General features: G+C 41.3%; 1 protein-coding gene across 4 annotated transcripts in view; it reads left to right on the top strand.

Annotated features, from left to right (window-relative positions):
* Window positions 1–26,362, top strand: part of Aopep (aminopeptidase O (putative)) — a 428,441-nt gene that overhangs the window by 62,213 nt on the left and 339,866 nt on the right. For all 4 annotated transcript variants that reach the window (XM_045144107.1, XM_045144109.1, XM_045144108.1 and 1 more), the window contains one exon: window positions 13,943–14,109. In XM_045144107.1, coding sequence (XP_045000042.1) covers window positions 13,943–14,109 — 167 coding nt within the window. The remainder of the gene's footprint in view (window positions 1–13,942; window positions 14,110–26,362) is intronic.

Genomic DNA, 26,362 nt, shown 5'->3' with positions numbered 1-26,362 from the left:
GTTAAGACATTTGCCTGCAAAGCCAAAGGACCATGTTCAATTCCCCAGGACCCACATAAGCCAGATGCACAAGGGGGTACACATGTCTGGAGTTCATTTGCAATGGCTGGAGGCCTTGGCGGGCCCATTCTCTCTCTCCCCCCTTTTTCTCTGTCAAATAAATAAAGAAAAATATTAAAACTTAAATATTTTGTTTGATAATAATCATTCAGGGGGCAGACAGTCCCAGCATGGAAGGTACAGTATGGCACACAGTTACAAATGCATAAAACAAACTCCCAGGAGGGAGTCTGGGAAAGGTGTTGCCTAACTTTGTTTCTGTTTTGTGGTGCTAGGGATCAAATCCAGGTTCTGGCACAAGCTTGCATAGGATGTCTGCCATCTGTTCCTGAATAACTTTATAAATGAGAAGTCTGTAAGGCTATAGACAAAAGGAATTGCACATGAGCACTGTAGTGTATGTGGTAAATTGTTTCCTGGGTGGTATGTATTTACAGTTCTGATACTACTGAAACTGAGGAACTAATTGCACAGCAAAAGATGCAAACTAGGGTTTCACTGCTAAAGTGGGAGGTTACAGATAAGTGAAGGGAAGAGGCTAAAATGATTAGTGATGGATGAAGAACTGGTGATGTCACTGTGAACCTCCCTCTAGCTTAATGTGATATGGATAAATGCATATGGAAATAATTATGTGTTTCTAAGGGTTGCTATCCATATGTTTCTTTGCTTGTCAGCCAAGAGGATCTAAAAGCAGTGAGCACATCCAGCAACCAGCTTGTAACTTCTGATTCCATTCTCCAATTGAAGGAACAAAGATTCTTTGGAGAAGTGGCTAAGATGGGGAGGAATATACAAGGTGAGCCTGAAGTATCAGAAAAGCAGAGATGTGTTCAGGCAGCAACAACAGCCATGAACTGTAGCCAATGTCCTAATGGTCAGTAACAAAAAATACAAATCAGCTTTGGATGGTACTCAAAGTATAAAATCAATTCCCATGAGTTCAAGCTGATATGTCAAGAAATGGCTGGGTAAATAACCACATACAGAAGAATAGACAAACCAATATGCAGAAGCGGTCCACATAAATTGTGCACATACCACATCCCTAAAGTGTGAACTACACAGAATGACTCCTTCAAAGAATATAATGTGGAAAGAGGTGGGGAAAAGAGTAACTTTACATGTGAGGAATCTGACAGTACTCCCTCAGAAAGATGCTCAAAGTCATGCTGACAGTATGCACTCTTGGCACGAGGTGATAAAAATGGCATTCGTGAGGCTGGGGAGAAGGTTCAGTGCTTAAAAGCACTTGCTTGCAAAGCTTACTATCCCCAGTCCAATTCCATAGTTCTCACATAAAGCCAGGTACAAATTGGCACATGCATCTGTGATCCTGCCACACCTGTGAAAATGGGCAAAGCCAGGAGAATCCAAAACTTGTGGGCCAGCAACTCTGATGTTCCTTTGGAGTCAGGCATTTCTTTTGTGGTGGCAAAAGGCCCTGTCTCAAAGAAGGCGGAGCACAGACACCTGGAAGTTGTCTTCTGACCTCCGTGTGTACACTGTGGAATGTCCCCTTTGCAACCAATATTGAAAAGCATCTTTGTCCCAAGTTTTAAACTGCAATCTAACCCTGATTTAAAAAAAAAAAAAGTCCCAGTTGAGGGGTATTTAACACACACCTGGTTTCTTTCTCAAAAGTATGGACATCAACAGAAACAAACAAAATCTAAGCAACTGTCAGCTAAGAGGATCAGAGGGTAAAGATTAAAGGTAACATGTGCAGGCATGGTGGTGCATGTCTATAATCCCAGCATCTGGAGCCAAAGCAGGAGAATTGCAAGTTGGAGGCCAATGTGAGCCATGAAATGAGACTCAGCCTCAAATTAAATGAAATAGAGTAACTGGGAGTGGTGGCCTATACCTGTGATCCTGTAATACCAGCACTCTGGAGGCTGAGGCAGAAGGATTGTGAGTTTGAGGTCAGCCATAGCAAGTTTCTTTCTCTCTTTCCTCCAATCCCCCGAAAATGGTATCTTCTAAAAGAAAAAGGATATTCAGGAATTTTTTTTAAAAATCTGAGTGAAGTCTGTACTATAATGTTCACTAATTAAAATGCTAATAGAAGGAAAAACTGGAAGTAGAGGATTTGTATTTTTTAAGTATATCTGAATTGTTATAAATTAAAAAGTTTATTTAAAGTATAACTTCAAATTTGGGAAGAGGTTACCATCTTTCAACACCCCCCCCTTTAAATTTTTTTTTTTTAATTTTGAGAGAGAGAGAGAATTGGTGTGCCAGGACCTCAGCCACTGAAATTGAATTCCAGATGCTTGTGCCACCTAGTGGGCATGTGTGACCTTGTTCTTGACTCACATTAGTGTATCAGGCTTACATGGGATCTGGAGAGTCAAACAAGCACCTTAACTGCTAAGCTATCTCTAGTCCCCCCCCTTTTTTATAAGACTATTCTACTTTTATAGATTGGCAGTGTTCTGTGGATAAGAATGAAGAAATTATCTTGAAAATTACAAGAGAGAGAAATTAATTCCTTTCAGTAATTTCTTCTTCCCTGTTGTTATTCCACTTTGAAATCTCTGAATGTAGAGCACCTAATCACCTGTCTTAGTTTGGCCACTTTGTGTTTAAATTTAAATAACATTTGTTACCTGTGTCCCCAGATACTGTATTGTGATGACATTTAAGAATGATTGACAGAGGGAACAGTTACATAACAATTTGATAGAGAATGATTCTTGGAAAATATATTCACTTCTATCTTCTCTTTCTCCCTCTCTCCCTCTCCTGCATCCCCTCCCCCTCTCCCTTCCCTTCCCTTCCTCTCTTCCCGCTCCCTACTTTCCTCCCTTCTTCTCTCCCTCCCCCTCCCTTTGTTCCTGTCTCCCTGCTTCCCTGTCTTTAAAAATACTTTGATGAGAGCAACGGCAAAGGTGCTTTTGCAAAGCTGGGATGGAACAAGACATAATTTTGTTTGTGTGTTTGTTATAGCATCTCATGTAACCCAGTGTGGCCTTGAACTTGCTATGTAGTTGAGGATAATCATAAACTCTAGATCCTCCTGCTTTCACCTTAAGTACTGGGATTATAGTTATGTATCACTCTACCTGCTTTATGTGGTGCTGGGAATCAATCTCAGGGCTTCATGCATACTAGGCAAGCATTCTAACAACTGAATTATATCCCTAGCCCACATATTATTTTTTTATTGTAGATCTTCAATATACCAAAGAAATCTATAAATACTCATTTGAAAGTCATGTATTTCCTTCATTTTCCTTGCAGCTATTCCATTCTATTTAAAAAAAATGTCATTTAAGACCAAAGTATTTCCTCCAATAATCTTCCCTTTCCTCTGAGGAGCATGATAACAGTTGGGGAAGCAGCCCACTGCTCTAGGAAGCCTGGCCTTAGCTGATGATGTTCCTGACTGAGAGCTGAATAGAGGCAAGTTTGGTTCAGTATAAGAAATTTATTGCTGGTTGTTGTAGCTCACTCCTTTTAGCCTAGCATTTGGGAGGCTGAAATAGAAGGATCCCCATGAGTTAGAAGCCAGCCTAACTCAGCCTGAACTAGAATAAGACCCTGCGTCAAAAATAAATAAATAAATAAATAAATAAATAAAGAGAAAGAATAAACTTTATTATTAAACAATTATTGGGATTAATTGTTCAAGATAATAAACCTAACTGGGAAAATACATGTTAAAATTTTAACCTTCCTAAAGCACTATGAGATGTCTTTGTTTTAACAAGGCTAGGATAAAGTTGGCAAATGCTATTTTTTTTTTTCCTGGTACATTTACTGCTCAGCTGTTTAACATGCTTATCACTCCCTCACTGAATTTGTTTCAATGGTTTATATTTCGTTGTTAAAAAAAAAAAAAGGAAAACTGTGAAATGAAAAGAACAAGCAGGGCTGAAGCGATTGCTTAGTGATTAAGGCACTTGCCTACAAAGCCAAAGGACCCAGGTTCGAATCCCCAGGACCCACATAAGCCAGACACACAAGGTGACACATGCATCTGGAGTTCATTTGCAACAGCTGGAGGTCCTGGTGTGCCCATCTCTCTCTCTCTTCCTCTTTCTCTGTCTTTCAAATAAATAAAAATAAAATGTTTTTTTTAAAAAAGAATTAGCTGAAGTTATTTCAGAAGATATTTCAGTTCTTACAAAAAATACTTTTGCAAAGGCTGGAGAGATGGCTCATTCTCTAAAGTACTTGCCTCACAATCATGGGTACCTGAGTTCAGCTCACAGCATCTGTGTAAAAATCAGGCATAACAGCATGTACCCATAATGTCAGTGCTGTGAGGGCAGAGAAGGGGATCCAGGGAGAGAGATCTTGTCATAAAAAAGAAAATGGAGAGCAATCAAGGAAGACACCTGATGTTACCTCTGGTCTCCACAAGCACACACATGTATGTGCACCTATATGCATGACCTGCACATGCTTCAGCCTCGTCACATGTACTCTGCATAACTCCCTTTCTCAGAATGCCGCTGAGTATCAAGGCAGAAACAACAGTGAGCTGTCAATCTAAACAGGTAACCTAAACAACCAATCAGGCAAAAAGATAAAAGAACCAAACATCAGCCAGGCTGGTGACTCACTCCTATTTCTAATCCCAAACAAAGGATTGCCATGTATTTGAAGCCAGGCTGGGCTACATAGTGAGTTCCAAGCCAACCTGACCGACAGAGTGAGAGGCCACTTCTCGTAAAACAAAACCAACCAAACAAAAGGAACCAAACATCAAGAAAAACAGAAAATAAATGACAGTGACCTCTGTAACCAAGAGTGAAAAGAACAGGAAGGGGCTGGAGAAATGCCCCCCCCCCCCGCCCGCCGCCGTTAAAGGCACTTGCTTGCAAGCCTCATGACCTGGGTTTGAAGCCCAGCACCCATGTCAAGCCAGGTACACAAAGTGGCACATGTGTCTGGAGTTCATTTCCCATGGCAGGAGGCCATAGTGTGCTCTTACTCACTATCTCTATCTCTGGATTTTTTTTTTTAATCCCTCTTTCAAATAAATAAAAGTTAAAAAAGAAAAAGAACTGGATGTTAAGAGCCAGGGAACTTGAGAATAGTATCTGCATTGCTAGGAAGCCCAGGAGCTTCAGAGAAGTCAGTTCACATCCAGGGCTTAATTTCCTCAAGTGTCAAATCAGAAGATTTCATGAAAAGATCTCATGTTTCCACCTAGAAAGAATTCCCCATTGAGAAGTACTATCTTTGCCTTTGGGGCAGCCTGCCTGCTCTGCCACAGTGCCCCTACTGGAGAAGTGGGCCACTTGCAGCCTTGTTGGTATAGATTAATTTTGGTTTGTGCAATCATGAAGTGGATGATCAGGAAGTGGGGGCATGTCATAGTTGACAGAAGTTCCTGTTCTCGACATTCTGGATATTGCTTTTTGTGGCATAAGGAAGGAAGTGGTTTGCTCTTTACAGTGGAGACTTAGTTTTCTTTCTTTTTTAAAAAATAGTAATTTGAGAGAGAGATAGAAAGAGAGAGAGAGAGAGAGAGAGAGAGGGAGAATGGGTGTGCCAGGGCTTCCAGCCCCTTCAAACGAATTCCAGATGCATGTGCACCCTTGTGCATCTGGCTAACATGAGTCCTGGGTAGTCAAACCTGGGTCCTTTAGCTTTGCAGGCAAGTGCCTTAACTGCGAAGCCATCTTTCCATCCCGAGATCTACTTTTAATGAGAGCATGGAATTATAAAACAACAATAAACATTCGGTACAAGAACGAATTGAATGATTCCTGGTGGGAAACCAAGGGCTACTACAATGGCCTGTAATGTTCTGGGGGCATCAGGGACCTCCCTGGCCAACAACTCACTGGAGGTATCCCATCATTGGCACTGAAAATTTTCTAACAACAATCTATGGCTCATGAGTGTTCCATTGTCTGAAACCGGAGGATTCCATATGATTTATTTGCATCCTCTTAGATTTTGATTAGCCCTCCCTCCACCTTTCCTTTACTCAATCTCTTCCCCTGACCTCACTTTGGGCCTTTTCACCCCCGTTAATCTATCTTAATCTAATCTCTTTTACTTACATATATACAATACCATCCTATTAGGTACCCTCTTCCCTTCCTTTCTCTTCCCTTTATATCGCCTTTTTAACTTACTGGTCTCTGCTGCTGAGTTTTTTTCCTTCTCATACAGAAGCCCAATCATCTGTAGCTAGGATCCACATATGAAGGAGAACATGTAGTGGTTGGCTTTCTGGGCCTGGGTTACCTCACTTAGTATAATCCTTTTCAGATCCACCCATCGATGGAATTGATGGTAAGACCTTATTGCTGAAGACTCCACATACTTGGGCTGCAAGGCCACTGAAAAATCCTACTGGAACTGAGCAGATAACCACCTCCATGTAGACCAGCTGTCAGAAAGCTGGAAGAAGCCATTCTACATGTAATTCAATGGGAGAAAGAGATACCACCAGTGAAGATGCTCAACAGTAGACAGTGCAAGCCTTATAATTGGCCAGCCAGGCCAAATGAGCCAATGGGTACAATAGTGGCATGTCTGTCATGGTGGAAACCAACTGCCCTCCAATTGGACTGGAGGCCCACTCCATGGGGGGGAACACATCCCTGATACTGAAAACTTAAAATGGGTAGACATGAGCCCTAGGGGTGTAACATCTGCTGATATCTGGATAAGTGTATATACTATGCTAATCAAACTGCCCAGTAAGCACTTCTCTAAATATTTATACCCTTATATTAACGCCACTCTCATTTTGGGTAGAGAATCTTCTCTTTTCAGATGGCAGTGACCTTGGGATGACTCAGAAGGCCTCATGGTGCTGGAAAGAAGTGACTAGAGTACTGAGTAACATCTCGATCACACCTTCCAAGGCTCAGGGTCTAATGCGGAAGAGGTGGCGGAAAGAATGTAAAAGCCAAAGGAAGGGTAGGACACCTTACAACGTGCTCCTCCAGACACAAAATGGCCTGGATATCCATAACCGCATAGTGCCTGACACTACCTACACAAGACCATCATAAGAGGAGGAAAAGATCATGACATCAAAATAAAAGAGAAACTGATTGAGATGGGGAGGGGATATGATGGAGAATGGAATTTCAAAGGGGATAGTGGAGGGGGCAGGCAGGGTATTACCATGGGATATTTTTTATGATCATAGAAAATATTAATAAAAATTGAGAAAAAAAAAGAATGAATTGAATGAAATTGAAGGCCTAAAGGTTGTCTAACCCTAGGAAGCTTGTCAACAGTTCTGGTTGAACTGACCTATTTGTGGCCAGGCTACAGTAACCAGGAGCTTTAACTCATTGTTGGAAGACTTCCTTAAGCCACACAACTCACCTGGTACCTGCAGGCTCATTACTTTCTACTCACTCTGGCAGCCAGCTGTTCAGTAACCGAACTGTGATGACCAAGCTTCTGAGAAAAGTGACTTGATGGGGGAAAGGTGAGACTTACAACAAGTTAAATCCAAAACAATCCTCTTTTCTCCTGACTCTGAAAAATGAGTGTGCATAGTAGTCAAGTGAAGAAGAAGAAATATAGTTTGAATGAAAATTTAGCCATTTTCCATTACAGATTGCTCTATTTTTTAAGATGACCAGAAGTGTGCTGGGTCTGTTAGCTTCTTTCCTTGGGAGGCATGTGATATTGTGCCTCATTCTCCGTCACCCACTCCACAAACACACAGAGCTTGAATAAGAAGGTGAACAACTGTTCTCGCAGGTTCTTCAGGTTAGAAGTCTGCAATGGAAGTAAGCCATGGACCTGCCTTTCAACCTACCTTACCCTTGCTCTTGAAGGATCTTTAATATCCTCTCATTCCCACAACTCCTGTGCAGTTTGCTTGGGCTCCCAGGGGCCTCTCATGAAAGTTGGTCTCTTGGGGCATGTGAGACAAGCCCTGGTGAAAGAATTTTGCTTTGTATGCTAGAAGGAATTATTTATTGGTTTGGAAATAATAAAATTGTAAGCACTAGAGACCTCGAGGCTGGTGCCTATACATCTATTCCACAAGCATTTTCACAGCAAAGCAGAGGTGTAAGGCTGGGCATGTCCAATAAACAGCTGCATTTATGTCATCAATTTGACATTCAGGTATGGCATAGCCTGTTTATACATGCACACTGGTTTCCCTCCCCTTGGAGGGGGGCTGGGGAACAGGGAACCAGCCTTCCAGATACAGTGGTTCTCATTCAGTGTGCTTGGTGGAGCTGTCTTTATTCTTGAGTCACTGCCTGGTGAATATGATGCCAGTACTCCTGGCAAACCCCATGTTTACTAGCCTCTGTCTTCTAACAGATTCCCCCACATTCCAGTAGAGCATTTATCCAGAGGATAAAGCTTTCATCTCCGTTAAAATACACTTACCTAACTTTAATTTGTGTTTGATTTGTATTTGCATTATGATGTGAAGCAGGCATAAGGACACACAGCTGTAAAAGATCAAAGACCTTTGATTTAAGAAGTCTGAATCCTGGCACTTGGTTTGGACATGTCAGGACAGGAGGAGTGAACCTGCAGCTGAGAAGAGAAGGAAAACCCAAAGGATAGGGAACACAAAGAAAGAGGCCTACGTAGTCAAGAATTTGTAAGCCAGGAATGATGGTGCCTGCCTGTAATCCCAGCACTTGGGAAGTCAAAGTGATTGCCACATATTTGAGGCCAGTCTGGCCTACATAGGACTAGGCTAGCTGGGACTACATATCTTACCCTGCCTCTAAAGAACAACCAACTTGGAGCTAAGGAAATGGTTCAATGGTTAAAGATATTTGCTCTGCAAGCCTGCCAACTGGGAGTTCAAATTGCTGTTGCCCATGTAGAGCTGGATGCAAGAGTGGCATAACATCTGTAATCCCGTGTACCTACACTGATCAGAAGGGCAGTCAGGAGAACTCTGAAGCTTGCAGCTCAGGTAGTCTGGTCTTTTAAGTAGCAAGCAGCAAGCAACAAGAAGAGAGACCTTGTCTCAAAGTAGAAAGCAAGGACCAACACTCCAAGGTTGTGTTCTGACTTTCACCTATGTGTTATGGCATACACACACACACATACACACACATACCACAACCAAATAGAACAGAGGTTGTACATAGAAGTCACCTGTGTGTATGAAAACTTTGTGAAAACATTGTAACAGGAAAGACATTGAGTCTTACATTAGACATGGTGTGCTTATGGGTATGGCCTCAGATCAATGACTTGATCTATACCTTCAGAGTTATAGCCCTGGATAGCAAACAAAAATACATTTTAGGGTAACAGAAAGGATACTCCAGCCATGTAAAGAAGGTAAGAACCAGATATGGAGGCTCACAACCATTCTTCCAGAACTTAGGAGGGCTGAGGTAGGAGGATTACCATGGGTTCAAAGCCAGCTGGGTTACAAAGTGAGACCCTATTGTCTGAGAATAGTAGGAGCTCAGAAGTGAGTACTCTCTGGGGATCTGACTACTCCCTCTTGAAGGGAGAAGAGAGTTCATAAGCCAGTCACAAAATGGCAAAAAAAAAAAAAAAAAAAAAATCCGTGTGTGCCAAATCTGTGTGTGATGGCACACACCTTTAATCTCAGCACTTGGGTGGCAGAGGTAGGAGGATCGTCATGAGTTCAAGGCCACCGTGAGACTACATAGTGAATTCCAGGTCAGCCTGGGCTAGAGTGAAACCCTACCTTGAAAAACCAGAGTCCAAAAAAAAAAAAAATCTTTAAGACCATGATAGAAAAAGGATCAAAATTATAGAATACAATACCTAGAACTAGACAGTGAGAGGGAACATAATACATTATTAGAGAGGAGAGCACAAGATGACATGGTATTTTGTACATCAGCTAATGGAAAGATTGTTCTTTTGAGATATTGGAAACGACTAAAATCTACATATTGTATGAGTGTTTACTACTTCATACAATCATCATTTATACATTTTCTTAGTCCTGATTTTAGACAGTCAGTCCTGTTGTTAGATACTTGTTGTAGTCAGATTCACAGTGCTGGCAGAAATCACTTGACCAAGAGCACCTGAATCAAACCACCACATTCCACCCCTAGCCCCCTTAAACTAATAACCATCCATGATGTAAAATGCAATGCATTCAGTCCATTTTTAAAAGTCCCCATAGTTTTATCGATCCTAATGATGTTCAAACATTCCCATAGTCCAAAATCTTTTAACTGAGCCATAATACCAAAAAATCCCCCAATAAAACTGTAGTGGCACAGAATAAACATTCATACTATAAAAGATGGCATTGGGCATAGCAAAAAAATATTCAGCCAATACAAGATTTAAATAGGACAAACATCAAACTCTGTAGTTCCAAGACCAACAACTCTAGTCAGTGAAAAGTCTCAAAGTCCAATAATTCTAATCAGAACAAGTCTCTGGAGTTCCAATTCTGTCCCTCCAGATAGGTTACTCACAGTCCTGGCAAACCTCATCTGGGGCCAGCAGCTTTCCTTAGCAGCCATTTTGTGGTCCCAGCATCTCCACTGGGTCTCCACTGCAACCCATAGTTCATCCTCACAGCTCCATTGGGTCTCCATGCAGGCAATCCAGCAAACCTGCTACACACTGCCATGGCTGTTTCCAAAACACAAGACCATGTTGCAAATTCAATGACCTTCTCTTTCCTGCATTTCTATACTCCAAAATACCAGGTGGGGTGCCAATTTGTTGATCCTTGGGGGAATAAAGCTGACTTTGAAGATCAGGACACTCCTTAAGCATTCATGGCCCTTCAAAAAACTGCATTCTTTCTGTTGTCCCAGTGCAGGTCAACTGGCCCAATCTCAATGGTTATAATCTCACAATTGCAGCTGAAGGGGCAGCAGTTTCACTCAAAGATTTCTTTCTTTCTTCTTCTTCTTTTTTTTTAATCTGTACCAAATCCCTCTTTTCACACCAGTCCCTTTCTATACAAAGCAACCCTGCACAAGTTCTCAGGACATGGGTATAACAGCAAGATGTCTCTTAGGCCAAGGTTTCAAATCCTTCCACATTCCTCTTGAAAATTGGTTCCAAAAGGCCAAAGCCACATACTCAGGTGTCTAGCAACAACACCACTCTTGGTACCAACTGTACTGTTGCAGTCAGGTTTGCATTGCTGACAGAAAACATTTGACCAAGAGCAGCTTTTGGGAAAAAAAGTTTGTTTGTTTTTTGGCTTACAAACTCAAGGGGAAGCTCCATGATGGCAGGGGAAACAATGGCATGAGCAGAGTGTGGACATCACCCCCTCTGAACATCAGGTGGACAATAGCCAAAGGACCCAGGTTTGATTCCCTAGGACCCAAATAAGCAAGATGCACAAAGGAGAGCATGTTTCTGGAGTTCATTTGCAGCAGCTGAAGGTCCTGATATTCCCATCCTCTCTCTCTCTCTCTCTCTCTCCCTCTATCTCTCACATTTGTCTCTCAAATAAAAATCAAGAAATGTTCCTTAAAAAGAGGAAGAGAACATGTCTTGGTAAGCCAAGCTTCAGTGTAAGGAGGAGAAAAGTCTTCACACCACAAACTGTGAGGTGCTGAGCACACAGACACTGAAAGTCAGAGTTCCCATCTTATGCCTTCAGGTCACAGTGTTGTGTGGGCTCCCCTGTGCACCAGGCAGAAAAGGACTTGGGAGAACTCTTGGCTTGTCTTTCCCTTCCCTGTTAGTATCACAAGTAGGTTTAACTCTGCAGGTACACACAGGTCTGAAAGGACTTCCTGGGACTCTTAATCAAGAGAAGCTGTGGTGTCTGTTCTGCTTCAGTGAAAATAATATGCAGAATTTTCTGAATTAGTTGTGCCTGAATCCTACCTTGCTGTGGGCATTTTGAGTTGTGATAGATTTCCTCCACCCAGCCTGGAGGAGATAATCCCTGATAGCCTCCCTCATTAGGGCACTAAACAGCTGAAGCTGAACAGTTCATTCAAGTTACATCAATTAACCAAGAATCCAAGGGTGCTGGAGTAGGAGCTCAGAACTCATTGGAAGTGATGGGAGATTGTGGGGTTTGTATGGAAACAGCTCTTTATTCTAACTTCTATCAACTTGAGATACAGGTTCATAGACCTGACCAGAAGAGCCACTAAAGGTCATCCATATGTCCCCCCAATTTTACTTATGACAGAGAGGTTACAAGACAAATCACACCCTTTCATTTAATAAGCGGGCAAAGCCAGCTGGGGTTAATATTTTTTTTTTTCTTGAGGCAGGGTCTCACTGTATCCCAGGCTGGTCTGAAACTCACTATAGAGCCTAGGCTGTCATCCCACAGTGATCCTCCTACCTCAGCCCCCTGAGTGCTGAGATTCTAGGAGTAAGACACCACACCTGGCTTGATTTTTTTTTTTTTTTTTAAGGCCAGCCTTGAGCTTGCTATATGGCCAATACTGGCCTTGGGCCCCTGATCTTGTTTCTGCCTCTCCATTGCTGGGATTTTAGGAAAGTGCTACTATACCCAGCTTGGGAGTAATTTGTCCTGGTTTTCTGATCTTCCCCTACCTGTGTGAATCTTGGAGTTTTTGTCCATGTACACTGGTAGAATGTGTGCTGTTGTGTTGGCCGTGAGTCCTCCATTCTCCTCTTGCCGTGATCTCTGAATGTCAGGCATCTCCATTGCCCTTCTCTCTTATCTTCTGATTTCTTGCAAGGTTTGGGTGGTGGAAAGTCAGAGAGTGAAAAAGCATTGCTGCTCTCTCTGCTTCCTTTGGTATCTTCACCAAAACTGAATCTCTGTGAGGTCCCAACTATTGGACTGTTCCCCTGTCCTTAGGTGACCCAGTCACATCAAGCATCTATCCTGTGGAGGCCTGGCTGCTGGCTGCTGTGACTCGTCTCTGCTACCTGCTCTTCCTCAGCTCATCTGTCATTTGTATGGACATTCTCCTTATTCACTTCCTTCTGCTTATTGGGTCCTATACTGGTTTCTCTTTACCTGACTCTGCCTGGTAGAGTAGAGCCAATGTTCTTATGTTCTTACACGTTGTAGAGACAAATTAACGTTTATTTGTAGTGATTTTGATAAAAATGAAACCCAGTTCATCTGTAAGATGCAGAATTCTTCTCTGTTTATACTATGAGTCAAGCTGACTTTAAAATGACCTATTTGTTATAACTCCTGAAAAATCTATAAGTGGGTATATTTTCCGAAGATGTTTTCTCAGGGAGTCAGTCTTGTGCCTTTCACTCTGTGGTGTCAAAAGAATAGATTCCTTTGATTTTGTAGGTTTCTGTCTCTGTCAGCCATGACTGTCATTGAAGTGGTCTTTTTTGGTTTAGAAGGCTTTATATTTTTTAGTTGTAGCAGAACAAATTCCAGTGCCACACTGCTAGTCTCTTCCTTGGTAAAATGGTCTTGTGTAGTTGGCCTTCCTGTCACAAGCCTGGTTGTTGTGACCTACAGTCCTATTTGTGCCAACCCCTGTTCTTGGCCTCTTCACAAAGATTCCCACAAGGGTTCCATTTGAGAAGGCAGTTTCCAAGATTGGGGGCATCTGTCCGCCAACACTGGATTTGAGACCACCATCTTGTTTTTCCAAGCATTAACATCTCTGTGATCTCTAAACATTTTCTTTTCCAGAATACTTTCCAAAAAGTTTTTAAGAATGTCTCGAACTTTCTTTTGAAGGAAGAAGGGCCCAAAGAGAGGGGGCATGGGTAATATAAATTATAATTTGGCAACTAGTATTTAAACCTTTATCCAAAAAAAAAATTCTTAAAAATAATACCACCTCTTTACATATTTAAGTAATTCATTTGGGAGGAGTAGCCTCTTAGTTGTTCACAGAGCCAGCCCACTCTGAAGCCAGTCAGCTACAAAGCCTCAAATGTTTCACTTTAAAAGCTCAAGTAACCTTCCTGCCATGGTGGTGAGAAAAGTGACAACTCATTTTAAAGATTCTCCCTGTGTCTTTTCTTTCTTCTGCAGGCCATGTGTTTATACTATGGGGTCCCCCATAAACAACAGAGCCCTCTTTCCATGCCAGGAGCCACCCGTTGCCATGTCAACATGGCAGGCTACCGTTCGAGCAGCTGCATCTTTTGTTGTTTTAATGAGTGGGGAAAATTCTGCCAAGCCATCACAGCTCCGGGAAGGTACTGTACATGTGCTCTTTGCTTATTTAGGTATTGCACACATGCTGGACCCAGGAACCCAATGAGCAGTGTTTTTCTAAACTTTAAAGAGCTGCTTTATTAGTTAGGTTGGAAATGAACATACTATAAAAAGGTCTGCCAGAGAAAACATGAAGGGGAGGGGATGTCTGGGCATGGGGTTTGGGACTCTTCACACCAGAGTTATCAAGTCACAGATTACTTCAGCATGTACTTTCACCTGGAGGTTTGTGGGTCGTAAGTGGGTGGTCTTGACTGAAGGCTTTCTGAACAGGCACGTGTGTTCTGGAAGCACCATTATCTTTTGTTGAAGCATGGTTTCTGTATGTGATTATTCATTATGTTGAGATATACTGCTCATCTTAGTCCTGCTAAAAGACCTGTTCTGTATACTCTTTGTTTACATTGAAGTTCTCACCAAAAGTTTTAGAAAAATAGAGGGGAAAGGGTGGGATGTAGCTAAGTGGGTAGAATGCTTGCCTAGCCTGTACAGGGCACTCGGGTTGATCCACAGCACCACATAAATCAGGTGTGATGGTGAACTTTCCTAATCCCAGCACTTGGGAACTAGAGGTAAGAGGGTCAAAAGTTCAAGGCCATCCTCAGGTACATAAGTAGTTTCAAGGAAATTCTGAGCTAGAGACCTTATCTAGGAAAGAAGAAAGGGAAGGAGGATGAAGGTCTAAAGTCATTACTGTGTCTTCTAGAGACCTTACATTTAGGCTGGGGAGTTGAGTTCAGACCTGTGGAAGGCTGAAAGACTAGTGCAAATATCTATAAGCCCAGAGTGTCTATGGCAAGAAGAGAGTCAGAGATAAGCAAATGCCAAAGCTTGTAGGCCACAGATTACAGATTCCTGATGGGCTCATAGATAAATAAACAGAGACTCTGACTCAAAACAAGGTGGAAGGCAAGGACCAACTGACACCTGAAGTTATTCTCTGACCTTCACACACATGCCATGGCATGTGTACTTCCACATTCACACACATGAACATATACATTTCAAAATAAAAGTTGATTTAGAGCTGGGGGCTGGCTCAGTGGTAGAGCACTTGTGTGAGGCCCTGGGTTCAGTCACAAGGACTGCAAAAATAACTACATTTATAAACTTTTTTGAGCCCCCTCTTTCATTTTTTTTTGTGGCGTGTATGTACGTGTGTATGTGTGCGTACATGTGTGGTTGCACATGTGTGTAGGAGTGTGCATGCATGTGTTCTCCTCAATTGTTATCCACCTTCTTTCTTGATACAGGGTCTGTCACTTACACCCAGAGCTCATTGATTCAGCCAATTGTTCACCTTGCCCCAGCCTTGTCTGGCTTTGAACTTTCAGTGATACTCCTGCCTCAGCCTTCCAAGTGCTGGGATTGCAGGCATGCACTACTACATCTGGCTGTAGATAAACTTTTTGAGTTATTTTCTCTCTCTGAAGACTACAAATGTTATCTTTTATTTAGTATTTCTGAAGAGAAGTCTATTTTCAAATATTACTCTTTGAAAGTATTCTGATATTGCTGCCTACATGTTCACCAGGTTTTTTATAATTATGTAATTAAAAATTACCACAATCTAAATGTGGCATCTTCCTGTTTAATCAACTTCACTGTAGTATAATTTACACCTACTAAACGCACATATTTAAAATGCATTGTTCAGTGAGATTTGATAGCTACATACACCTACATAATTAATCACCTCCCCATGATGACATAGAGTATAATAATCATCCTGGAAATCCCCTTGTGCCCTGCCCTCATTCCTTTCTATCCCCACTCCTGTCAGCCTCTCATCTGACTTTAATCCTTTGAGTGTAGTTCTACTTCTGAATATTGATCTAAATGGAGCCACTGGTTGTGTACTCTTGTATCTGGCTTCTTGTACTCAGCCTGGTGTTTGTGAGATTTATCCATATTGCTGTTGATGCCAGTGGCTTATTCCTTCTACAATCAATGAATAGTCATCCCTTGTATAAATAAGTCACAATTTATCCATTCATCTATTTATAGACATTTGATCATTCTGGGTATTTCAGCAATTATGCTGAGACATTCATATAAGTTTTTTATAGTCATGGTTTTCATGTCTCTTGGATAGATACATGAGTAGAATTGCTGGATCATATGATCAACATATATGTACATTTTAAACATAAACTTATGGTTTAGTATCTGCCAAACCATGTCTAAGGTGGTGGCATATATGATGCAGGGCAGTTCTAGGTATTGTTCATCTTTGCAAGCACTTGTATTACCAGTCCTCTGAATGTTGTTCCAACTGAGTATGAAATAGTCTCTGTGGTTTTAATTTGCACATCTCAACTAATGATGTTGAGCACTCTTTCATGTGCTGACTATACATCCTCATATTACTTTTTGATGAGTTCAAGATATTAGATTATTTAAATATATTTTTGGTTGCATAGATTATAAAAATACTTTATGTGTATGTGTGCATGTGCACACTTATGCATGAGCATATGGAGGCCATAGGATAATCTCAGGTGTCATTCTTCAGGTACCATCTACCTTTCGAATAAGGTCTTACGCTAGCCTAGGCTGACCTGGAATTCACTATGTAGCCTTGTCCTACCTCTGTCTCTTGAGTCCTGAGATTAAAGGTACCCAGCTTTTATCTACCTTTTTGAAATAGGTTCTCTCAATGGCCTGGAACCTGCCAAGTTGACTATACTGGCTGGCTGGCCAGTAAGCCTGTGTTTGTCTGCTCAGTGCTAGGATTGCAGCACCACCATGCTCAGCTTTTTAAAAAAAATTTTGAAGCATGTATTCCAGGGATGGAACTTAGGTCCTCATGTTTGCAAGGCAAGCCTAGGAATACTTTATCTCATAATCTAGATACATATAGCACAGATATAGACTCCCACATTGTGTGGCTTGCCTTTTCATTTACTAGCAAACTTTTGTTTTTTTCCATATTGAGGATGGATCCGAGGGCCTCCTTGTACATGCTAGACAAGCACTCTACTACCAAGTTGTATCCTCTACCCTATTTTATACTATCAACTGCTGATTTTTTAGTAGTGACATTTTTGTTCTTGACTAATTCCATTACAGAGTTAAATGTCATTATAACAGGTCAATCCTTCATTTAAAAAAATCTCTGTTGTCTTTTGATCTCAGTCTGTTATCCTTACATTTCAGCCTGTTACTGTCCTGTGGCTTTTGCTATTACTGCATAGAAATTATATCATCTTGTAATAATGAAATTACCAGTTTCCTAAATTGGTTTTAGTTTCTGTAGCAAATTGATTTTCAAGGCTTAGTCTTCCTCTGAGTCTTTAGAGCAATGTCTTCTTTTACTTCTGTTGTGCAGTAGTTTTTTCTACATTGTCCATTTCTCCATTGTCTCCGGTGTGTACCAACAGACAGGATGTCTGCATGTTGGTTTTCCTTTGCTCCATCACTGTCCGCGTATGTGCTGAACCCCTGTTCTCAGTTTAGCAGAAGTAAGTAAGCTCATCCAGAGCCCTTTATCCTTCCCATGATGTCTTGTTAATTGCCTGGTAAAGTTTGCTAGGTTCATATGGGATCTTTCTCTGCCCTGTCTGTCTCCCTGACATGCTGACTTGATCCATCAAGCCACACAGTCTCAAGAAAACACCGGTGCTTGGCCTTTTCCAGCCCATGGTCATTTCCGTCTGATAGCTGTCTTACAAGATGCTGTGTGGTTCTCACCATCTCCTCATCACACCTGTGCTTTTTCCCATTTGTGGTTTGGCACTGCTGTTCACATGTAAGTCCTTGTACTGGACATTGTTTCTCAAGCTGGGACATTGTTTTCCTTTTTCAGAAAGGAAAAATCCACATGATTCACCTGAGTTGACTTAAATTATTGATATTATAATAATATTTTCAAAAGTACAAACCTAACACTATATATAAACTCTGTATACTTGTAACTCTTGAATATCTATTAAACCAAAAATAAAGTGATAGATTAAATACATATCAATCAACTAAATCAATAAAATTTAAACCAATAACATAAATTTGATGCAAAAAATTAATGTAAATTGCCCTCACAATATGAATGTGCTACTGATGGCTCTAGGTAATCTGTGTGAACATGTGTGTCTTGAACACCTGCCCTATCCTGGATTACATAATGGCCTACTTCTCCACCCTTTTTTTTCTGCTGCAAAACTTGTGCTTCTTCAGCATGCTAGGATGTCATTTGGCCTTTATTCAGGCAAAATCTTATTCTGAAGTTCTTTTCCCAGTGTCTCTAAATCATTACAGATGCCATACATGTCCCTGTACAATTGTATATACTAGTGTAGATGTTAAAGTGGAAGTCTTATGCCTAGATTCTTTAAAGTGTTAGCAAACTACAGCCCACTGACCAGATTATGTTCGTTGCCTTTTTTTTTGTAAAGTTTTATTAGATTATGACTATTGTCTAGGGCTGTGGAGCATGTTGAAGCTTTACAATAAGGGTGCCCAAAGCTCAAATTTTGCTCCCTGGTCCTTTATTTAAGAAGTATTCTTTTAAAATTTTTTTAAATTTATTTATTTATTTATTGAGGCAGCAGGAAGATAGAAAATGGGTACACCAGGACCTCCAGCCACTATAACCGAATCCCAAACACATGTACCACCCTGTGCATCTGGCTTATGTGGGTCCTGGGGAATAGAACTTGGGTCCTTTGGCTTTGTAGGCAAATGCCTTAACCACAAAGCCACCTCTCCAGCCTAAGTATTTTTAAATGTGTACACACACACACACACACATATACACATACATACATAAATACATATATATTTGGGAGAGGTAGAGAGACAGAGTATGAGTGGGCATGCCAGTGCCTCTTGCCACTGTAAATGAACTCTAGACACATGCAATACTTTGTGTATCTGGCTTTACATGGGTACTGGAGAATTGAATCTGGGCCAACAGACTTCACAAACAAGTGCCTTTAACTGCTAAGCCGTTTCCCCAGCCCCAGAAAAAGTATTCTGACTTCTCATATTTTTCTGTCTGTTGATGTCAGTCTTTATATTGGAAGATTATCATAATTTTTAAAAAATGATTAAGAGGCTGAAGTAGGAAAATAAGAGTTTGAGGCTAGCCTGGCCTATATAGTAAGACCCTACCACCACCATCCCTGCACACAAAAGAATCAAATTTAAAATTTTCATAGAAGACTTCCATATTCCAGAAATATATCTGTGGGCATTTTCTTTTTAGAATTGCCAGCTGAAGGCAAAGTAATAATAAAGGGAGTGCTAGTTGGGATTTGCTTGTGTTCATCCTATGTACATCTCACATGGTATCACAAAATAGGCTTCCCCTATTCAAACTGAGGAAGGATTGAGTTAGACAAGGAGAAAAAAATTCCCCACAGTACTGTAGTTTTCTCTTGGACTCACAGCTGGGGTTTATCAGAGGACAGCCAGGAAATAGGACTTATAGGCTTTCTGCCAGAACCCAAAGCGGTGTTCTAAGGATGGAATAATGTCTGCAACTATATCTGCACTCTTTAGAGGAAAAGGGTATGTGGATACAAGATGATAGCATTTCCTTTCCGGTCATGTTTTTTGGATTGCTGGATTGGTCTCATAGGACCTTCTCTTTGCTGTGCACTGTGCCCTTTAAAACCATGAGCTGCCCTTGCAAGCATAAGCTGCAAAACCCTGCCCAGGCTGTCACAGTTTCCATCACAGGGACATATCAGCAGCCTGATTAGCACATTTCCCAGGTACCAGCTGACTTCCTGAAAGAAGAAAAGCACCTGGGAACAGATAACAGGCATAAATGACAGCAACCCCTGGGCAGGGAACAAAAATTAGAAGCTAGACCTCAGAGTCCTTGCTCCTCAAGGGAAATCATTTCTCCTAACTGTTTTTTAAAAAGAAGACTAATGGTTTGAGCTGTGGGGAAATGACCATCATAAGAATTTTATTAGCTGAGTAGTCATTATTCTGCTTTTCCAAGAGGCTAAGGCAAGGCCGTAGATTTAGATTAGCTTGTTTGACTCATTTATTATTCAACTTCCTCAGCTCAAAGCCATTTGGGCAGAAACGTTATCCCGTGTGTTATTCTGTGCCCAAATGTAGCCAATCTACTAAGCACAGAGGCCTAGGGCCCAGTGCAGTGACATGTGTATAATAAGAGCAGAAATATTTATTTGCTGAATACATGTGGTCTATGTCTTCAGACAAAAGGTTTATGTTCATGGAAGAAACACAATACTTCTGATAGCGATGAAAATAATTCCATGCTCACATCCTTTCATCTTACTGCTGATTTGCTCAGTAAATGTTTAAAAAAAAAACCCACCAAATCACTGGTTCAGTAAATATCATTTGCCTCTAGTAATTTTTGTTTAGTTTTTAAATTTTAATTTTTGGGAGTATGATGTGTATTTGTGTGTACGGGTGCAGGTGTGTGCATGGCACAGCATACTTGTGGGAAGTAAGAGGACAATCTTAGGTATTGGTCCTTGCCTTCTACCTGACCTGAGGTCACTTTATTCACTAATGTGTTCACCAGACTTATTGGCATGAATTTATGGAGGGTTTTTGTTTCTTTGCCTCCCATAGGGTCACTGGGATGACAGACGATTATGCTACATGTCTGGTTCTCTATGGGTTCTAGGGATCCAAAGCCATGCTTTATCCACTCAGCTATCTCCTAGTCCAGTTTTATTTTTATATAATCTAATTTTATTTAAGATATAAATAGATGGGTAGACAGGCAGATAGAGAGAGGGGGAAGAGAATGGGAGCACCAGGACCTCTAGCCACTGTAAACAAACTACAGACACATGTACCATCATGTGCATCTGGCTTTATATGGGTACCTGGGAATTGAACTCAGGATTTTAGGCTTTGCAGGCAAGCACCTTAACTGCTGAGCAATCTCTCCAGCCCCCTATACAATCTAATTTTCTGTACTTCTACTTCTTCAAAACACAAAATGCTCTTCTACTTTTCATGGGAGTTCTCAAGAATCTGAGCAAAAAGACTAAGCTCCTTCTAAATGAAGGGGAAACATCTATAAAGAAGTAAAAGGTGTTAGAAACTGCATGTGCTTTACTAGGTTCTCTCTTCTTTTCTTTCTTTCTCTGCCTCCACCTCCCCTTAAAAAAAATATAATTTAAAAAAAGTAGGAGCGTAAAGAGTGTAGACATTACTTCATTCTGGGCAAATTCTACTTTCTGGCCTGCCCAGTAGACCTGCTTTCTGACATTCTCTTTCTTTTGACTATGAAATTCCAGGAAAAGGAAAAAAAAGATTTCAGGGTGCAGACCCTCCTGTGTGCAATTAAAAGCCAACTTTTCCTTTGCTCTTGGTGGCTCAAAATGAGCAATTCTATTTAGACTACTCCCACGGTGTCCAATAGGAATTGCGTACAAGGAAGTGGTAAATTAAAAGGAATTTAGGAATGGTTATGATTAAGTGTTTTTCCCACAAAGGGAAAATGCAAAGTAGAGAGAGCTTCTTGTTTCTAGAACTGGGAGCTTTCTGAGCTACTATTTGTACATACATGTGCGCTTTCAGGGCCAGGAGTACATAGTGAGTACATTCATCTTTTCCCATTAGAAAGCTGCCTGGGAGCCAGGGCTGTGTTCTACTGTTACATTGCTCATAAGGACTCACACAATGCCTTGTACTTTTCAAATCTTTGTCAGTTCAGTGATTTGTTGTTAACTTGTTCTTACTTGCCCTCCCAGCACAGCTCCTAACATAAGCAGCTCATGTAGGAGTCACCATAATTTCTTTGTGCACACAGTGATCCTGGCAGGACTGTGTTGTCCAGTTTTTATTGCTATGGATTATGTGTGTTTGTGTGTGTATATGCAGTGACACAACTGTGTGGGGCACATGCACGTTTGTGTTCGTGCATGTGGTCGCCAAAGGACAACCTTAAATATCTTCTAGAGGAATTGTCCACTTTTGAGCAGCCTCTCTCAGTGGTCTGGAATTTGCCTAATTAGGCTGGGCTGGGTATCCATTGAGCCCCAGGGATCGGCTAGTCTCTGCCTCCTCAGTGCTAGTATTACAACTGTGTGTCCCTGTGCCTGACTTTTTTTCACTAAAAAATTATTTATTTATTTTTAGGATGGGGGAAGAGGGAGATAATATGAATAAATATGAATGAGAACAAGCACAGCAGGGCCTCTTGCCACTGTGAATGAACTCAGATGCACAGACCACTTTGTACATCTGGCTTTATGTGTGTGCTTCTTAACCACTGAGCCATCTCCCCAGCCCCATGCCTGGCTTTTTAAATGTGGGGTCGGGGGTCAAACTTAGACTCTGATTCTTGCAAGGTAAGCATTATTCTGACTGAGCTATCTCCTCAACCCTACTGTTGAGTATTTTTGTCTTGGATTAGAGACATTCCTGAATGTTTTCATGTGAATAAAGTACTAATGCTTACCTTGTGGCCATCTGGAGAGGAACAGTTAGGTTTGTAATGATCTCGGTGCTTTGGTTTCACTGCATCATAGATCTGCTTGTCTGGTAAAACTCAGAACAACAAGTCTTGTTGCCTTGTATTCCTTTAGGGATGCCATTAAGCCATGAGCCAAGGAAATGCTCATACTCTACAGAGACCCTTGTGTTCTCCATTCAGTAGGTGGCGCTCTTTCACCTAGTTCACAGGATGATCTTGGAGGTCATTTTTTGCTGGTCTTTTGTGCCTGGGGCCATACCATGTTGTAGTGTAGGAAATCTGAAGCCTTGTTGGGTTGCCTCCGTGCCTGTAAAGCTGCTTGGCACATTGCCCTGGTTAGGCAGGACTGGTGCCTACCAGCCCAGAGCATCTTCCTGTCTTCTTTGTTCTGGTGCCAGTCACAACCCTTGAGCAACAGTGGAGAACAACTAGCAAAAGACAGTCATGCCACAGGTATTCAAGAGGGTGCCACTAGTTCATAAAAATAGAACACACGACTTGGCAACTCACAAGTAGTGAGAGAAAGAATGCTGGTATTTGCTGGAACACCCAAGCATGGAAGAGGCCAAGGGGGAAGAGCATTCAGAATGGGGAGCCATCTTTCCTTTGTACATATACACTGCACTTGAATGTGCATACATAATATATACTTTCATAGTCTACATATTGTATATGCTATACCCATATGCACTGAAATACAGATATTCCTATACATATTGTTAGGCAACTTTAATTTGTGATACAAAGTAGTTTTAAAGCAATCTTGACAGGTGCAATAGTTTAGATATAAAACTCTGAAAGAATGAACTATGGCTAGAGAAAGAAACAGTCTTTAGGTGGGAATTAAGCAGGAGCTACATTAGAAATGAGGGGGAAAAAATCTGACACTGAATAAAAGCATATACCCACTGGGTGTTTCTGAGTGCTTTGTGCTGTCTGTCTGACTTGAAAGGTTTCAAAGACACAGATGCATCCTGTAGGAAGAATTGAAGTATCTATTTTATCTTCCAGTGAAAACAACTGCCTCATTCTTTTGTTTGTTTGGAGACCATAGTACCCCAGGCTGGCTTCCAACTCACAATGTAGCCAATGATTACCTTAAACTTCTCTCTTTCCCCTACCTCCCACTTCTGAGTGGTCGTATTACAGGCATGCACCACTATGATGTGTTTATGTGGTTCTGGGGGTCAAAGCCAGGGCTTCATACATGTTAGACATGCACTCTACCAGCTGAGCTACATCCCCAGCCAATAACTCTGAATATAAGTTCTATGAGATGTTTAGCTTTGCAAAGGCAACTAGTCTGTTCAGGAGTAGAGTGTTATGTGTGATGGCTACTGCTTTTAGATTCAGTGAATGTTTTATCCAGATGTGTAGGATTTAACTTCTTACATATATCTCATATTAGTTTTCTGTTAGGTATGACTTGTAGGTAAAATGACTATATTACCTTGACTTTTCTTGTCTTGGTATTTTTCCTTTTATAAAAATTACTTATTTTCTTCATATTTTTCCTCTTATAAAAATGAATTTTTTGGGCTGGAGAGATGGCTTAGCGGTTAAGCGCTTGCCTGTGAAGCCTAAGGACCCCAGTTCGAGGCTCGGTTCCCCAGATCCCACGTTAGCCAGATGCACAAGGAGGTGCACACGTCTGGAGTTCGTTTGCAGAGGCTGGAAGCCCTGGCACGCCCATTCTCTCTCTCCCTCTATCTGTCTTTCTCTCTGTGTCTGTTGCTCTCAAATAAATAAATTTAAAAAATTAAAAAGAAAAATGATTTTTTTACAAATAAATAGCAAAGTTTGGGGGCTAGGAAAATGGCTCAGTGGGTAAGAGTAGCTTGCCATGCAAACATGAGGACATGAGAAGACCTGATTATCCCTAAGTTTGAATCCCCAGCACCCTCTTAAACAGCTGAGCATGGCTATGCATGCCTGTAGACCCAAGATCTGTGGGGGAGAAGAGACTGGCAAATTTTGGAGGCTCGGGAAAATGGAAGCTCCAGTTCAAAAGAGACCATCTCAAAGGGAATAAATGATGGAGGGGCCACCTAATGTTCTCCTCTGAACTCCATATGTATTTTTATGTAGTGTACACATCTGTACACACACACACACACACACACACACACACACATGCATATACACCCCCCTAGTTTTTCCCAAGGTTAAGAAACAAGCCTGCCCTCTCCCAGCTAACTTACTTCCCTGTGTTTCTTTGTCTTTCTTCACTGGTAATTACCTTTCCTGTAAGATAGCCTTCAAAACTATGTATAGAACAGTTTTTAGAAAAGTAAATGGAAAAAATAAAATATTTGTGTTAATATTCTCAGTTATGATGCTTATTTTTCAATACTAAATTTTATTTTAATCCATTTAGTGCTACTTCATATCAAATGTAGGACCTTGTGTGTGCTACACAAGTAATCACCACTAAGTTACTTCCATGGCCACAACTAAATTTTAATCTGTTCTGCTGTGATTTGCAAATTGACCCACATCAAGATCTGTTGCTTGCGCAGAAACCATAATTATCATTGGGAAGAATTTTAGTCCTGTTTTGGATTTGAAAATGTATACTTGGATCCTGTAGTAGCTTCAGTTATAATTCCAGGGCCATCTCTTACATGACACATCTGCCTTACTAGGGAGGCAATTAAAATATGCAGTTTAAAATTTGTGCCAGCTTGACAGAGTGGCACAAGGGTGTTAAGGAACTCTGATCTCTTTCTGAGAGCATCAGAAATCTAGCATTGCAGAGGCTATGCAAAAGGTGGGTTGAGTTGATGGCTGCACAACACTGCATGGTGAGGAAAGCACCATTGCTTCTGGGGCTCCTCTGCTGCCCCATCTCTGTTAGCTTTGCTCATGAGTCCAGGCCCAGCTGTGCAGCCAGAGTGTGATGGCTTCTGGCTTCTGCAGAGGAAAAGCTCCAGGCTGATGCAAGTACCATGTGTTCTCTTTGTTTTGCAGCTGCTGTTGCAAGGGAGTCTAGTGCAAGTGGGTTGAATCAGGAAAATGAAGGCATTCACTGACTGTTTCATGGAGAATGGCTCATTTAAAGTAAACACCATTTAAATAGTCTCCAAATGGCCCATTCTATGTGAAGTCATACAGGATGCCCCCTTCGGGTTGTCATTCTTCTTTAAATGGATCGCTTTGTATGTACTATGTTTTAATGCCATTCAACCTTAAACCCCATATGTGGGCCTCATCAGGTCACGGGTTACAGTGCACATGTGGCAGCCATACCTTCAAAGATCCTTTGCCTCTGCCTTTGGAAAGTTAGCCTGAACAACAGGGATAGACAGCTCTAGAGAAGAGAGCTTACAGATGGTGATGACGACAGTTGTGACGATGACAGGGACACATACTCTGGCCGGTACTGTGCCTAGTAATTTTTATATGTACTATTAATTTAATCCTCACACAATTCTTGAGATAGGGTACTGTGATCATTCCCTTACTATAAAGAGGAGGCTGGTATATCCAGAGATTATGTAACATGCTCAAACTGGTAAGTATGAAACTGTGGTTGAACCCAGGGTGTTTAAAGCTAGAATTTAACCCATGGACATACTCAAAATAAATAAACCCTCACCAGTTCTGTTCACAGGATAGTTTATCACACATAGTAGACAATCCAGAAATGAGTTTGTTTTTTATCTTTGGAATGCATGCCCTGCTTTCTGGAGTACTTCCACCTGGTTGTTGGCAGTTTTTGTAGATTGAAGCACCAATGACAATGGGTAGTGTTCATCCAAAGGACTCAGTAGGCTAACCCACCAACAGACCTTTGCAAAAGAGACTTGATCTTT

This window comes from Jaculus jaculus, chromosome 2 (genome assembly GCF_020740685.1).
Source record: "Jaculus jaculus isolate mJacJac1 chromosome 2, mJacJac1.mat.Y.cur, whole genome shotgun sequence".
Taxonomy (NCBI): domain Eukaryota; kingdom Metazoa; phylum Chordata; class Mammalia; order Rodentia; family Dipodidae; genus Jaculus; species Jaculus jaculus.
The sequence above is the reverse complement of the archived record's forward strand: the minus strand, read 5'-3'. Positions and strand labels throughout refer to the sequence as shown.